General features: G+C 42.5%; 2 protein-coding genes across 4 annotated transcripts in view; one reads left to right on the forward strand and one right to left on the reverse strand.

Moving 5' to 3' along the window:
* The window catches only part of PLEKHM3 (pleckstrin homology domain containing M3), a 1,279,556-nt gene that overhangs the window by 1,205,337 nt on the left and 58,377 nt on the right, over positions 1–15,842 (forward strand). The window lies entirely within an intron of this gene.
* The window catches only part of ADAM23 (ADAM metallopeptidase domain 23), a 168,318-nt gene continuing 163,649 nt past the window's right edge, over positions 11,174–15,842 (reverse strand). For all 3 annotated transcript variants that reach the window (XM_082690009.1, XM_082690007.1, XM_082690008.1), the window contains one exon: positions 11,174–14,597. In XM_082690009.1, the coding sequence (XP_082546135.1) occupies positions 14,549–14,597 (49 nt within the window). In that variant the 3' untranslated portion in view covers positions 11,174–14,548. The remainder of the gene's footprint in view (positions 14,598–15,842) is intronic.

The following is a 15,842-nucleotide window of genomic DNA, read 5'->3' on the forward strand; positions in this document are numbered from 1 at the left end:
TCCCATGTGTACGTTTGTGATTGTTTTCAACATGTAAACCTGACCCAGAGCTGCTATCAGAAAAATGACCAACTCTGCTCTCAAATATAACATCTACATTTGATATCTAACATAACTTGTCATCCCCAGCTGCAAATTTTGATTTTGGAACAAATTTCTTGAGCTTTTAATTCAACATCTGTTGCTCACTAGGTAACAGGAGTGAGAGAATTTTCTAGAAGATCTATTATACGACCATTGCATTGACCCATTTCAAAACCAGAAAGATGTCAGGCAACAACTCACATACAAGCAACATTCGTATTGAACATTTCATCAACTACCTGGCAGTTGTTTTTTCTTTTCTTTTTTTTTTTTTTTAAGATTTTATTTATTTATTTGACAGACAGAGATCACAAGTAGGCAGAAAGGCAGGCGGAGAGAGGAGGAAGCAGACTCCCCACTGAGCAGAGACCCCCGATGCAGGGTTCGATCCCAGGACCCTGGGATCCTGACCTGAGCTGAAGGCAGAGACTCAACCCACTGAGCCACCCAGGCGCCCCCTGATTGGCAGTTTTTGAAACACTGTAGTGAGCTGCTGGTCATAAAGACTATAGAAGTGGGGTGCCTGGGTGGCTCAGTCAGTTAAGTGTCCGCCTCTTGATTTTGGCTCAGGTCATGATCTCAGGGTTGTGAGATTTATCCCTACATTGGGATATGTGCCCAGTGTGGAGCCTGCTTAAGATTCTCTCCTTCTTTCTCTGCCCCTCTGTTCTCTTAAAAAAATAAAAAATAAAACAACTATTGAACCTGTTCTTTACCTGCCTCAGATGTAAATGTTTCAGACATCAAAAAAGAAACAAACAAAACAAAAAACCCCAGTAAAATAGAGGAGGAAATCAAAACAGTAAACAAAGTTAAAGCCATTCTCATCTGCTAAGAGACTCATGCCCTGAAAAGTCCTATTTATAAACATAGCCCCCCTCATTTCTAAATAACCATAGTTCAACCATACTCTGTCCAGAACCATGATCCCAGTAGATTGTTTACACCGCACTTCTACCTTTTTCTAAAATGGTTCCCATGAGAAGCGTTAACCCCAGAACACATTCTATATAATAGCCTCCCTCACAGTGAAAAGGGAGATGGAGTCATTCTCAGGCTCCCATGAAATCTAGATGGGGAAAAGAGTATTAGGAGGGGTTGGGACTATTCTGTTAGGAGTGTTTCCAGGCTTTAGTTTTTCTATTATGGGAAAAAATTACTTGTTTCAAAAGCAAGATGTCAATGTTATTTTTAGCTATCAATCACATTTTGTGCAAGGAACTCAGTTTTAGATATCGATCACTTTTTGTGCAAGGAATTCAAAATTTATCTTTCTCTTTTACTATAATAAAAGTAAATATACACAAAGTGTTCCAACCAAACTAATTTCAGAGCTATTTAACTAACCTTCAAAATAAGGTTTTTCCAAACAAAGAGACGATCTATGTTATAGCCCAACAAAGGGAAAGTCAGCCAAACAAAGAGATGATCTATGTTATAAAATATTTGTAATAGTCCACTAATATAAGTGATATGTGAAATGTGGATATATGAATTGTTTGCCTTTCCGGGTAACTAACTGGAAATTGTACAAACTTTGATAGTCAAAGGACTTCTTCCAGGGACATTCATCTGTAATTCATTCATCTGTAAAAAAGCGAAAGGCTTTTTATTTTATATGGACAGCTACCTACTCGGTATCTATGTCCTGAGAACAAAGCCAAAATGGACTGAATTGACTACATTCTCCTCCATCCATTGGAGTGTTTGGTCTCATATAAATATTTGAGTACAAGGCCTTCTCAGAGTTTTCTTTTAACATTAATAAAGAAAAATTTATTTCTTCATTTCTAACCATTGCTAATGAAATATGGCTCTGGGCAAGGCATCACCAGGGAAGGAGGGGTTGTACAACTTTCTGAGAACTCAATGAAACATAGAGCCATTTTGATGATCTGTAACCACGATTCCCTACTTAGATTGGCTTCTTTTATTTCCTTTGTCCAAATCACATTTCTCAAAATGTCTGATGAAATGTCTAAATATCTTACCTCTCCTCTGTGTGGTACTGAGAATGTAATTTGGGGAGTCAAGAACAGTTGCCACCTTGCTGTGTTCCATCTTGTACCACTTGCTCTTAAATCATTGTGGCCCAGAAGTAATACTTTCCTGTGAAGAGTCACCATGGTGTTATTAATAAACAGCTACTCTGCTGATAAATCAATATTTGGCTTCTAATAAGTAGGGGAGTGTCATGCTCATCTCTTGTTCCTGGAATGCCAAATATTTATAATTTCAGTTTTGGACTAAAGAAAGTATAATTACGGTTATAGTAATGGAAATGAAAGGACTTTTTTTAAACCCATTCTCTTGTTATACAGAGATATTGTCAAAAGTTTCTTCAGGTTTGGATATCCCAGTTTAAATATATCCCAGTGAATGGGATGCCTCAGTGGCTCAGTTGGTTAGTGGCTACCTTCGGCTCAGGTCATGATCCCAGTGTCCTGGGATCGAGTCCTATATCGGGCTCCTTGCTCGGCAGGGAGCCTGCTTTTCCCTCTGCCTCTGCCTGCCTCTCTGTCTGCCTGTGCGTGCTCGCTCTCTCTCCCTCTCTCCCTGACAAATTAAAAAAAAAATAAATAAACAAATAAATACATCCTAGTGAAGAATTTAAATATATTCAAATATATCCTAGTGAAGCTCCCAGAATTTAGGGAAGTTGATGTTGCCCTTTATGGAAAGCCACTATTGATTTCTTGGGGGTTGGGATCATGGCCACAGCAGGAAGACTGGATTCACGTTTTCTTGCTAAGTTCTGACTTGGGACCAACAGAATTCACTTCCTCTGCCAGGATTATCTTCGAGCACATGGTGCCAAACTCACAGAAGCAATCTTCTCCCTCTGCTACATTTACTCCATATTTCAGCCCAGTTTCATCAGGTCTTCTTCTCTCCTGCTCTTTCCCTTTCCCTCTCCGTGGTACCTCTTCAAGAATCTGCCTTGAACTTCATGGCTTAAATTATTACATCTGTAGATGGTTCTGAAGTAAATATTTCCATCCTAAACCCTCCAAGGTATTCTATATCTTTGTTTCAAATAACATGCTGGGCATCTTCACCTGATTTCTTTCAAGCACCTCAAATTCAGCAGATCCAAAATGGAATACCTCTTTGCCTCCTAAATCAGGATTTCCTCCAGGCTGTCCCCATCATCCCAACTACTAGGTATCAAACCTGGCCTTCATTTTTTACGCTTCCTTCTCTCTTGCTTCCCACAACAAGCTGCTCACTTTTGTTGACCCTACCTGTGTGAATCTGTCCCTTTCATTCTTTTTTGCCTTGCCAGAGCCCTATTTCAATTCCTTCTGATCCTAGACCTGTGGTAGGGGCCTGGCGTCCTAACTGGTTTGGATACTACCTCCTGGCTCTCTGTCCCACACTCCGTCTTATAGACTACCAGACTGCTTCCACTACTCTGGTCCTCAGAAAACTGCTTCCTGCAGTTGCCTAAGAATCGAGCCCACACACCACAGTTTGTAATCGACAACTTTACCCAAGGCTACAGGTCATTCCTCACTTCCTTTCTTTCTGTATACTCTATTCTCTGATAAAACCAAGCTGCTTGGCGAATGTTCCAGATGGAGTCTCCTGGGACGCAGAGTCTGAGGCAGAGAATAAGAGAATAGGGACAAGCGGTTTACTAGGGAGGGAAGGAAGTAGGGTTGGGCAGGAGATGAGTTTCCTCGCAGGCCATGGAGGAGGAGGTTTGGGAGGTTGTCAGGCCCTGAGAGATGTCCTGAGTTAGGGCTAGAGGTCTGGGCCTTGATAAGCCCTCACTAATCTACCACTGGACATGGCCCACCTCAGCAAAGGCAGTTTTCTTCTGTTGAGGCAAACCCCAAAAGAGCCAACAGCTGATGCGCATCTTCTGGTGGCATTCCCAGCAGTTAGAGGAACAAATCCTTTCTACTCCCTTTACTCCTCAAAGTGGATGTGAGCAACACATCACACACACACAACTGAGGGGCCGCCATCCACTCTCATGACTCACCAACCTGTTTCTTTAGGGATAATATGCCCCACCCATTACATTCTCCAGTCTCCTTTGCAAAGGGCTGTGACTAAGTTCTAACCAGTGCCTGTGAAAAAAAGTGATCTGTGCAACTGCCAGATTGGTATCTGGAACGGGTACTCTGTCCATGTCTCCATCTTCCTTCCTGCTTCCTGGAAGGTGGGGGATGGTGGCACAGGGCACGTGTTTCATGGGACACAAGCTATGTACTAAGGATGGCACGCGGGAGGATGCACGGGGTTTGGAGTTAACATACCATCTCCGGACTGCTCATGGAAGGGGAAAAAAAAAAAAATTCCCGTCTTGCTTAAGCCACTGGTATTTTTCGTCTTTGTTATTTTAGCTGAACTTGTACATCCTATCTAGTTCAAGCAATGACACTTCTCTTCCTCATTTCCATGTGTCCATAGTGCACCAATTGTTCAAAACCAGTTCAAATGCTACTCTACCCCGAGAAGTGTGTGGATCTCCTTTCTTCACCTCTGTAGCAGGAAGGAGCATTTTCCTCTGCTGATCTTCCATAGTCATCACAAATAGTCATTCTTTCCCTAGTTCTTAACTCCTCTATAAACTGTGATATACTGCAGAGCAACATCTGAGCATTGGAATTCCTGATCCACCATAATTTTAGCCAAAGGTCTTTCACTGGGAGATGTTCATAGTACTCATGGACTCAATGGAGTTCTTTTTCATATCGGATTGAGCATGGCATTCCTATAATCTTTCACTCACCAGTTTTGTAACAGAAAGCTGTTACACTTGTCAGAAGTAACAAAGAATCCCATTTTTTTTCTCTCACTCAATGCCCCACACATACTTCAAGCTGGTTTACATATTCCCTCTTAGGTGGAGTGCCATAGGAATACGCTCTCAGTCCTGCTGCTATCTTCTCTCTCTAGTTCTAACAAGAGGTTAATATTTACATTTAGAGAAGAGAAGATTTTACCAAACAGGTTCTCTGAACTGGGATACTCCCTCTCTCCCAGGGGTGGGAGTGAGTAGTGGAGTAGTTAGTTGTTCCAGCAGCTCTGCTGGTTGGGCTCAGCCCACAGAGGTAGGCAGCAAGTGATTCTCTCTGAGGATCTCCTGTTAACACCCTCCTCCTCCTTTTCTTGTGTTACAAGTGCTTTATTCCATGCTTTCTTGGGTTCAGGGAAAGATCCAGAACTGGACTGCCTGTGTCCTGAGTCTGGCCTTGTCATTTACTATAGAATGGTGATCTTTAAGGAAGGTGTTCAACCTCTTCAACATAGAGGGGTTTTTTAACCGTAAAATGGGAATAAAAGAGGGACAATAAAATGTGATTAGACCATGGGCTCTGAAGCTTAGAGTGCCTAGAAGTTTCATTCCAGCTCCACCAGTAGGTGTGCATGTCCGTGCATACCTAGAAAGCAGTGGAAGGAAGAGGAAAGACTTCATTAAGAAGGTGACACTTGAGGTGATGCTTGGGGGTGCATAGGAATTTGATTGGGCTGTGGGAGGAAGGAGAAGTCTTCTTAGCAGAAGAAACAGGCTAAGCCCAAGAGATTAGAAAGGACTACCTTGTCCTAATGATCTGTCTCATCCTTTTCTGGAGCCCGCAGGATACAAAACATGGTAGTAGTGGGCATGCAAGCATGCACACACACACAGACACAGACACACACACACACACACACACACACACACACGAATGCACACATGCACACGAGCAGGAGAATGAAAACACAGATCCTCAGAGAGACCCACTTGCTGCCTATCTTTGTGGGCTGATTCTGTAGCAGCGAGAGAAAATGAAAGATTCAAGAAATTAACAAAATATAGATGGAGCTATAGCTTGCTGATTAGATTATGATTATTTTAATTTTCTTTAATTTTTTGTTTGTTTTTCAATTTTTCTGTACTAGACAGGTAAATTTTCATAATTAATCAGAAAAAAAAATAAGTTGTTCCTTCCTGTTGAATTTTTCAGCTTCTGCATTTCTTTGCTCAAAAAAAATCTTTTTCATGGGGCACCTGGGTGGTTCAGTGCATTAAGCATCTGCCTTTGCCTCAGGTCATGATCCTAAGGTCCTGGGATAGGTCCTGGGATTGGCCCCCAAATAGGGCTTCTCCCTCTCCCTCTGTCCCTCCCCTCTGCTAGTGCTCTCTCCTTCCCTTCCTCCCCCCTTCCATCCTTCTCTCTTTCTAATAAATAAAAATCTTTAAAAATATCCTCTTAAAAAATATTTTTCTTATTCCCCTGGATCCAGAAAATTACATGGGACCTCTGAATTAGCTCGATTGGCTGATTCACCCCTAAATTCAATTGGTTTTGAGAGTCAAAGACTGAAAGAAAGACTGTCTTAAGATTTGTGTGGCTCTAGTCTGGTACTTCGGGTTGCCAGGTAGCAGACATTTCATCATCAATCACAGCACTGTCTCTAACAGATTGGCGCACATCGCTTAGCATCCAGGCAGCCACTAAGCTGCCTTAGTGAGCATTGAGACAAAGCCTATTTGTGGATGTATTATTAGTTAGTTGCTCACAAACAGGCACATCTGCATAAGCTTAGCTCACAAAACACCACCAAAAGGAAGGACCCCTAAACAGGCCACTTTCTGTAAGTCAGCACTGCAAGTAGCAACTCATGTGATCCCTTGCCTGACTTCCACTTGGCAACCTGCTGCCCGGACTGGAAGCAAGGCCATGTCTGGGTACTCCCTGGAGTGATCAGGCGATTTCAGGGGGCCACACGTGAAAATGTCTTACTAATTAGGGAGAAGTTCCATACTAGGGGCCAAGAGGTTCAATTCTACACCAAGATAGTTTCTGCCTGTATCACCTGGATCCACTCAATATTTTTAAAGTATGAATTGGCTGCACCATGTAAAAAATAGGAAATTTTGTATATATGTCTGGATTTCTAGCTCCTCTGGAAAAATAAATGGAAAGGGCAATCAGGAGCCAATTTTCCACCTGTAATAAATGGCTAGAACTGAGGAGAGATAGGGCACGTGCTCTCCAGACCAGCTCGGTTTCCCCACCCCTCTTGTTTCCTAGGCTGCACTGTTCTGCTCATTTGGGTAATTTCCCGAAAAAAAGCCCTTGCTTTATGGCCATTTCATCACCATAGAAAACCTACTGCATATGGTCCATGCGCTATCTCTGTGGGACTTACAATGGCCCCATAGTCTTGCTGCAGACTAAAGGTGGCTCTGATGTTATTTACAATCCAAGTTACCTTGAGGCCTGGGCCTGAAGAAGCAAGGAGCTTTGCTGCTAGCTCATTTACCCCCTGAAGACTAGAAGCTATTTAGAGCTCCAAAGAGATCTGAAGAACCCTTGAAATACTCCTGATTGTTCAGGACAAAGATTTTTTGTTTTGTTTTATTTTGCTTTGTTTGCTTTGTTTTGCCTTGTTTTTATAGGACCAATTGATTGACTCAGCTAATTCGGCTTTCAATGATCATCACAGTCAGATAAATGTTTTCCTAAGAGTGGACTCTGTAGGGTCACAAGTGTAGTCTTTGCAGCCACACCAGGGCAAGTATGAATGCACAGAATCCTCTAACAAAAGAGTATCAGTAGACCCCAGCAGGACAATTTTCTGGTAATGAGAGATCATGGCATTTGCTTTCTCTCCAGAAGTCACATCTGTGGCCAAGAACGTATTCTAGTCAAGGAGCCAGACCTGCTGACAGGTTTCAGAAAAGCTCAAGGAATGGCAATCTCCCCAAAGCATAAAAGACAGATAAACACGAACTTTACTGGACCGGAAATGCACCCACACTTAGAAAATGATTTTGACCCTTCATTAATCAAAGGACCCACTAAATGATGCTTTAAAAATATTAGTGGTTTTTATCCATCCCCTGCTCCAGACTAAAATTAAGCCAGGGATCTTTATGTGAAGAAAATATTAGAAATTTACAGGTCAGGTCAAAAAGCCCTCGTTGTCATCACTGACAGCCCCAAACATTTAAGACTGAGCCATGGTGAGCAAGCACACAGTGGGAAAATATTTAAAGAATACAAGATTCTGGCAGAGAATCTTATAGTCATTATCTCCACACAAGCTGGAAGAATTCAGATATCTGCAAGTTAGACTCAATGTTATAGGTTGTTCTTCTTCAAGGAATTTATGAGTGGACTTCCACCAACCAAAATGAGTCCTGGTTAACCTAACAATAAGTTATGATGACATTAGATCCAATGGCTCAGCTTTTTTCTCAAACGCTGAAGGAGCAGGAGGCTGGCTGAGGACAAAGCAAAGGCTGGCGCCTTGCACCCCCCCCCCTTTACCCGCTCCCCTCCATATGTGTAGCATTCCTCAGGCACCCCTGACTGCCATAAAACGATAAATAGTTAACTTGCAGAGATCACAGTCCTGCAAGGTAGGAGTCTCCCTTGGTTTGCAAATGTCCTTGAGATTACAACAAAGAAGTTACCTTATCAATAGCCCTAATGTCACCCTCCCCTCCATGAAAAACCGAAGGAGGCGGAGGTAGAAGGAAAAGTAAATACTTCTAAACCTAATTCTCACTAACAAGGATGCTTGATAGCAGGAATGTAACATTCCACCAGGAGACTCCCAATTGTCTTTACTTGATAGTAACCAGGCCTTCAATATCCTGATAGTGATTTTCTCGCATGCGTGGGCTAACCGGCCAGTTCTGCTTCTGTAAGATTGCTTTGTCTGCTTTCCCACGCGGGTCCCCTGACCCAATCCACTGACGCCAAGTATGCCTGTTCAAACTATCAATCAATCAGCTCAGCCCCACCCGAAACTTGTTTGTATCTGTCTATAAAAATCCTGCACCGACCCAGCTCCGGACCTCTCGGCGTTATCGGCAACGAGCGGCGCAGAGGTCCAGGTTCGAACCTGCAATAAACGACCCTTGCTGATTGGCTTTGACTCACGTCTCTGGTGGTCTTTTAAGGTGGGGGTAATACTCTATTGGCATTTCAACGCCACCTCCCCTGTGAAGCCCTTCTTGATCTCAAGGGCAGCGATGGAGTCTCCCTCCTCTCTGCTGCGGAAGCACCTAATACTTAACATCTGCCAGGACACTTAGCACATTTTATTTACATGTTGCATTTTATTTCCAAGATTAAGAGCTCATTGTTGTGTCCCTGAGACCTGGCACAACACTGTACGATTTTTAGAGACCAAGTGTTCGTGAAACATAGGAGGCAAAGAAGGAAAAAGGGAAGGAGCAAGAATGGAAGGAGACACAGACACGTAGCATTCCTTAACCAAAGTGTGAGCAGCTCTTGCTGGGTCTTGACCCATTGCTTCCTGTGCCTTGAGCATGCCTCCCACTTCCTTGGACTAGTGAACCCTTGTCATCTCTCCAGGTAGTTCAAAAGTCACTTCTTTCGGGAAGCCTTCCTGCATCCCTCTCCCACCTGCCCCGCATCAGTTCTCAGCTCCCCCAATCATGATCTTTTGCATCACGTTAATCCTGTCTCTCTCTCTTCTAAATTGTGAGCAACTTTAGACCAAGAATTTCCTATTGTTCCTTCAATTCCTTTGAGGGGTTCCTGGCATAGAGGCTTCCCAAATAGTTCCTGAATGAGTAAATTGATAAATGGAAGTCCCCAACCCTTGCACATTAACCTAAAGGGTGCCTATCTTAAATTTCAAGTGACTTAAGAATTCCATTTTAAGGGGTGCTTGGGTGGCTCAGTCAGTTAAGTGTCTGCCTTCTGCTCAGGTTACGATCCCAGAGTCCTGGGATCCAGCCATACGTGGGGCTCCCTGCTCTGTGGCGAGTTCACTTCTCCCCCTCCCTCTCCCTTGGCACCTCCCTCTTCCTCTTCCCCCCACTCAAATGTGCACACACACGCTCTATCTCAAATAAATCAATAAATCTTAAAAAAAGAATTCTATTGTGAGCATATGGATCATCTACTTAATTATTCACATCAAACTTTTCACTCCAGGGCTACTGTTCTGTGTCTAGGAAGTTTCTGGTTTCAGACCTTCTTTCTCAGTCAGCATCCAAGGGAGCATGGGGTAGAACTCATTTCAATGTCAACCTCAAAAACAGAACGACTTAAAGGAAAACACATCAAAAAAATGAGATAACTTTTCTAAAGTCAAACTTAAAATGATACTCTAAAATTTCTTCTGGTTTAAAGTATGATACTTGTGTTATTTTAAAGTGTTACTATATTTCTTTTATTACATGAAATAACATAGAAACAAAGAGATTATGGTGAATGGACATAAAATTTCCAACAGATTATTCAGCTTGGGTAGCAGAGGCTCTTGGAGGGGAATCTTAAGTTAGGGGACTGAGAGGATAAGCCAATAGAAAAATAAACAAGGTTGAGGCTGAGAAAGGCAGGCAGATGTTTTAGTTACACTATTAAGTTTGAACTTCATCCTAGAGGATATGAAGAACCCCTCCCTGCAAACTTTCAGCAGAACGATGTGATCAGATCAGCCTCTCTGCACGTCAGTGTGGTAAATATACGTTGAGTTATCTGAGTCAGCTGAGATCAAACCAAGAATGGAGGAGACAGACTGAAAGACACTTGTAAAGAAGGAGTATCATTTGGTAACCAATTTCATGTAAGGTGTGAGGAAATTTCTTTCTTTGAATGTTTTTGATAAAACTATTTGTATAACCAAATACTTCTATTTTCTTTGTAGCTTGTTTGTAAATTCTGTACCAGGTCAGAAGTGTGGATCTTATCCCTAGTTACCCCCTTTAGATGCAGAAGAGAGAAACTAAAGAAAAAAAAATTGATAATGGTATGATCCTAAAGTGAGCTCCCCCCATTTATAAGAGGTAGAGCATTTCCAATAACTCCAATGAAACTGATCTAATCAGGAATATGTTTCTCATGAATCAGAGATTTTATTTGGCTCCATTGACTGCTTTAATTTTCAGTGAGCCTTTGATTGAGAAGCCCGTGCTAAGAAAAAACTCTTGATATCAGGCATTTGGCCATTTCATCAACACCACAAGATAACACAAAAAAGGGGGCCTAAGAAAACTGGTCAAAGCATAAAGCTACAACAATCTATCTTAGCAACGATTTTAATACACACTGGACTAAAAGATGCGTACAATGACCACTGAATCTCCATTCATAGGCAGCCAACGAGATTATGAATGAATTTATTAACTTCAAACAAAACTTCAGGTTGTACACTTAAAAAATTACAAACCATTTAAAAACAAAAGTTAACAATGGAAGCAACCATGACTATAAAATATGATGGGATGACTTTAAAGAAAGGTTCAAGTATTATTTGTAAAGTTCTTCAGACACTGGAGTCTTTGAGAAGTTTGTGCATTTCCCATCTTTGCATAGTGGAAACAAAAATGAAAACAAAAAACATACTACTTGGTAAAACTCCACAGCTCTATGTGATTCATGTTTCATAACATGCACCTATGTGTACTGCTCATTTATCTAATAGGAGTAGCACTAATTCAGTGGGCTCATGCAGGATCCCAGGTGAGCAATGAAGTTAGCGCACACCTCCTCATCCAGGTGTCGTTAATTAATGCGGCAAAGAAGAGCGGATGAAACGGGAACTTGTCATCACTGAACACTAACTCTTGTTGGGTAACAGTAAGACAGTGACACATTTGGACTTTGAGCTCAAATTAATAAAAAGGACTATTCTTACCACAAAAATCAGCAAATGAATGGCATGTGCAAGAGAAAAAACAGCAAAGAGTTTGGAACGACATAACCGAATACCACCCAAAGTAAGTATAATCCATTGTTTACGGTTGGTATGGTTGCATTATCTTTCATCTTCATACACAGGTAGCTTAAAGCTTGTGTATTTTACATATACACACAGATAATTGAACATTGGAACATAGGTGTGGTTACCTATGAAACTGCCAGTGTAACAAAAAGTTACACTGACATTTGCCATTATGTACATAATATTTGGGGACCACTGTGGTCTGATTTAAAACGTAACATCGCACACTTACAATGTTGTCTGTGAAATGCTCAAAAGTTAATAATAGAGATTTAACTTGTTTTGTAACCACTATGGTTTGGTTCTGTGAAGTCACATGTGGTGCCTCCCAAAGAGCAGTGAAATGTGCGTGGTGTAGTCAGTAACAGATGGATTCCGCCAGCAAGTAGGATCCAGCAACAAAGACATAAACAATACGGTGACAGGAAGAGATGCCAAGTAATCTGAGTTTTCTCTGGACTGAAAGAGCCATCGCCACTAGGTGGAGGGATACAGCCCGTGTCTCATGAAGCTGAGGATAAGGCTGATAAACCTTGGAGATAGCCCTGTTGTTAGGACACAAATGTACAGCTAGTTCTAGAGAAAGACTGCTGGCCTGGGTAGCACCTATTACTCAGAAAGCAGTAACAGGATTGAGGTTAGGTATTGGTCTCCTGGAGCATACTGAAAGTAAGGTTTCTGCTCTGAGACTGTGATATGGCCACAATTCAATATACTGGGGGGAAAAATCTCACAGTTTTAAGCAGTACATTTTTAGCACGTTATCCTTTCCAAAAATCAAAGCAAAAATTGTGAGACTGGTGTCATGAATCTTGCTGAAAAGGGGCTGAAAGCCAAATCTAGCAATTCATTTGGTTGTCATGAAACGAAGAGACGATGGCGTGTCCTGTTCCTGAAAAGAGGGTGTGAGAGAAGTGCAGGCTCTTGGGCTGGGGAGGGGATGCTTCAGGAAAGCTCATCTGCAAGTGTCTAAGTGGGTGCTGAGTGAAGGACTCACGTACAAGTTTCTACATTCAAAACCAAGTCAGGACCAGATTTCTTTATTCACTGTATATACTATGCCCTTGAACGGACACTATCTTGACCCTAAATGGAAGAAAGTGGTGTCAGTGAAGGAAACTCAAGAGGGACTTGGGAACCCAGATTATATCGGCACATCTGCCTGGAGGCCAAAGAAGATGAACAAATTTGTGAACAGCAGAATCCCATCGCAATCCGGAACATTCCACAGACCGATAACACACTACGGGCTCCTGACAAGATTTATCTGAAAACACACCACCCAGACGTAAAGCCCACGAAGACAACACTCACAAGAAGGCAGCCCCTGCTGTGTGTCCGTTACCAGCTTGCCAGTGGGGTTCTACCACGTCTTTCGAGGCGGGGAGAGGAAGCATGGATGAGATATGGACAACAACAGCGGTGAACGAAATGGAAAGTGTAACTTTCCCCCCCATTTTTTTAACATTGAAAAGTTATTTTTTAATTTAAGGCTTTAAGTTCATCCTCCTTTCACATTAAAGACAGGGAAAGAAAACTGTCAGAACCAAAAATGCAAATCATGAGCTTGGCACTTTTGTGATTCCTTTGAGAGGGTGTCTACTTTCTTACATTATATACATACATGTATAATGACATCACAAAATGTTAGACTTGTCAGTACATATATTTGCATTTACATAATTTTTGTGTTTTTAGTATGGGTTATTTAGTTGTTTGTGTCCCCCCCACCCCGCTTTTGCTTATTTTTGGTTTTAAGCATTTCATTTTGTTCACGCATTTCCTTGTTCACTTGCACCTGCTTTGTGCCCAAACTCCCTGCATCTGTGGCTACATCTGTCTTTTTTGAAGCAAGCCCCCAAATCACTGAACAACACGTTACCAGAGAAGAGAGAGAGAAAACAGCAAAAAGAACCCAAAAGATGGGGAGCAAACAATAAACTCCAATCTACAGAGAACTTTTACAAGAAAAATATTCCAGTACAGACAAGTGAAAATGATGTCAAAATCTCTTATTTCCATATTTACATTTATAAAAGAACTATACAATAGCATCATTGTTCAAATTCCAGCTCCCATTTCCAAAGGATGCTTGGTCCAGGTGAGCACACGGGGAAAAGGACTCAACATGAGCAGGGGTCCGTGGGGTCTCTCGTGGCTGGCCTAGACAAGGGGGTGAGGGCCGGACAGCACCCCCCTGTTCCCCGGCCGGTTCACCTCAGGAATTCAGCTGCAGGTTTTGCTGTGGATGGCTTGCTAGCTGCTTGTTGTAGATAGGCCATGCGGATTTTACCCTTTCGAAAATTAGATCTTCATGCCACTGGAGTGTGTCATTGGTAGGAAAAGAAAAGAAAATCATGCCAAATCATTTAGAAGGTAGTAAGTGCCAGCAGGCTGAGGAGGAAGAAAAAAAATCTTTTGCTATTTTTTAATGGTTCTTTTATTGCACTTAATTTTCCGTTATTGTTCCTTCTTCCTTCAGTTAGAAAAAAAAAAGATTCTGAAATAGTTCTTTTTATAACATTGTCTTTGATCCCCTTTTCTTGACAGGTGGTAAGAGGGGTTCTTTGAAATGATTTCCCCAAAGGACAGTTTCCTGTTCCCCCATCCCTGTCCCCCAACTTCAGTGCTGTGGTCGTTACCACCCAGTGGTCTTGCTTACAGATGCAACAGCTCCAGCAATGGTGCAGCGGGTCTGTCGCACCCAGAATCCACCGGTGCGAGGCACCGCTCACCCGCTGCCGCTGCAGACTCAGATGGGGCCCTGCTGGGTGGGATCGAATCTCCTCTTCTTGACATTTCTTCCAGAGATGCAGGCAGAGAGGGAAAAATCCACAATATTAATCAGATCATGATGAGAGCAGGATGATGAGAATGACAACAACGCTAGTTCCAGAGCAAAGTAATCAACTCACACGGGGGGGCGGCCTTCCCAAAATAACTGGAGATGTGGGACAGCTCACATGTCTGAGTGTCTTTACAACATCTCTGCTAGAGTCCTTCCATTTGTAAAGACCCAAAGAAGCTTTGAGTTGTGCATTTTAAATCATTGGAAGCCTCCGCAGCCCAATCAGTCTCTTATTTCAGAAGTAAAGGCTACGGGCTAATTTTAACCAGATGAACATAACAGGAAGTGCTCTTCCCACATTCTAGGGGCTTATTAGGGGAGCTACATGAAACTCCAAAGGGCTTTTAGCTGCCTCCTTCCAGGACTTGAGAGTTCTCCATCAGTGGACTGGTCTTTGCCAAGAGGGCCAAGAGCCTTGTTATCATGTTAGAGGTAGCGTGATAGAGAACCAGTTATCGTGCTGCCTTGATGTGTGAGCTCTTACCCCCCCTGGAACAAGCATTTTTCATATCTAGAAAGTTGAAAACCAGAGTGCACGGTAAGACAGTACACTCCAAGGAGAATGGACACAGGCTCGGGTTAGTTAAGCAAATGCAGCAGTTAAGCCTAGTAGAAATAAGCAAGTTAAAATGCCTTGCTCACAGTGTCCAGTCTCCTAAAAAGTGGTTCCTACGTTGAAAAAGAGAAAAAGAAAAGAACTGGCAAGACACTACAAGGCAACAACAGAAGTTGGTTGCAACCTCCCCATGGTCTGGCTTCATGTGGGGCATCAAGCAAGGGGCTCATGCATTTAGTCTGCGCACTGGGCGGGTGCAGCGCTGCCATCGGGGCTTCATGCAAGACTGGAGCCCGGGGAGGCCCCGAGATCCCTCTCTCCTCTGCCCTCTCAGGGCCAGCCAGATCTCCTTTCATTCCTAAGTGCCAAAAATTACAGCATGTTCCTCCTCCTCCTCCTCCCCACCACGTAATTCAAAATAAAAACAATACCAAAGCTCAAAATATGTATAAAGGCAGCCCACAAAGTTCTCATTTCTCCCAAGATGACCACTTTGATACTTCTCTTTTGAAAGAACAAAAATTTTAAAAAATGAAACTTGAAAGAAAAATCTCCCTTGGCTTTTAGAAGGTTTCATTAAAATGGCTTCATTAATGGTCTAAGCCTGTGGTCTGTTGGCTAGCCGGTATTTGCAACAGCGCT

The sequence above is a fragment of the Mustela nivalis genome (genome assembly GCF_964662115.1).
Source record: "Mustela nivalis genome assembly, chromosome: 11".
Taxonomy (NCBI): Eukaryota; Metazoa; Chordata; class Mammalia; order Carnivora; family Mustelidae; genus Mustela; species Mustela nivalis.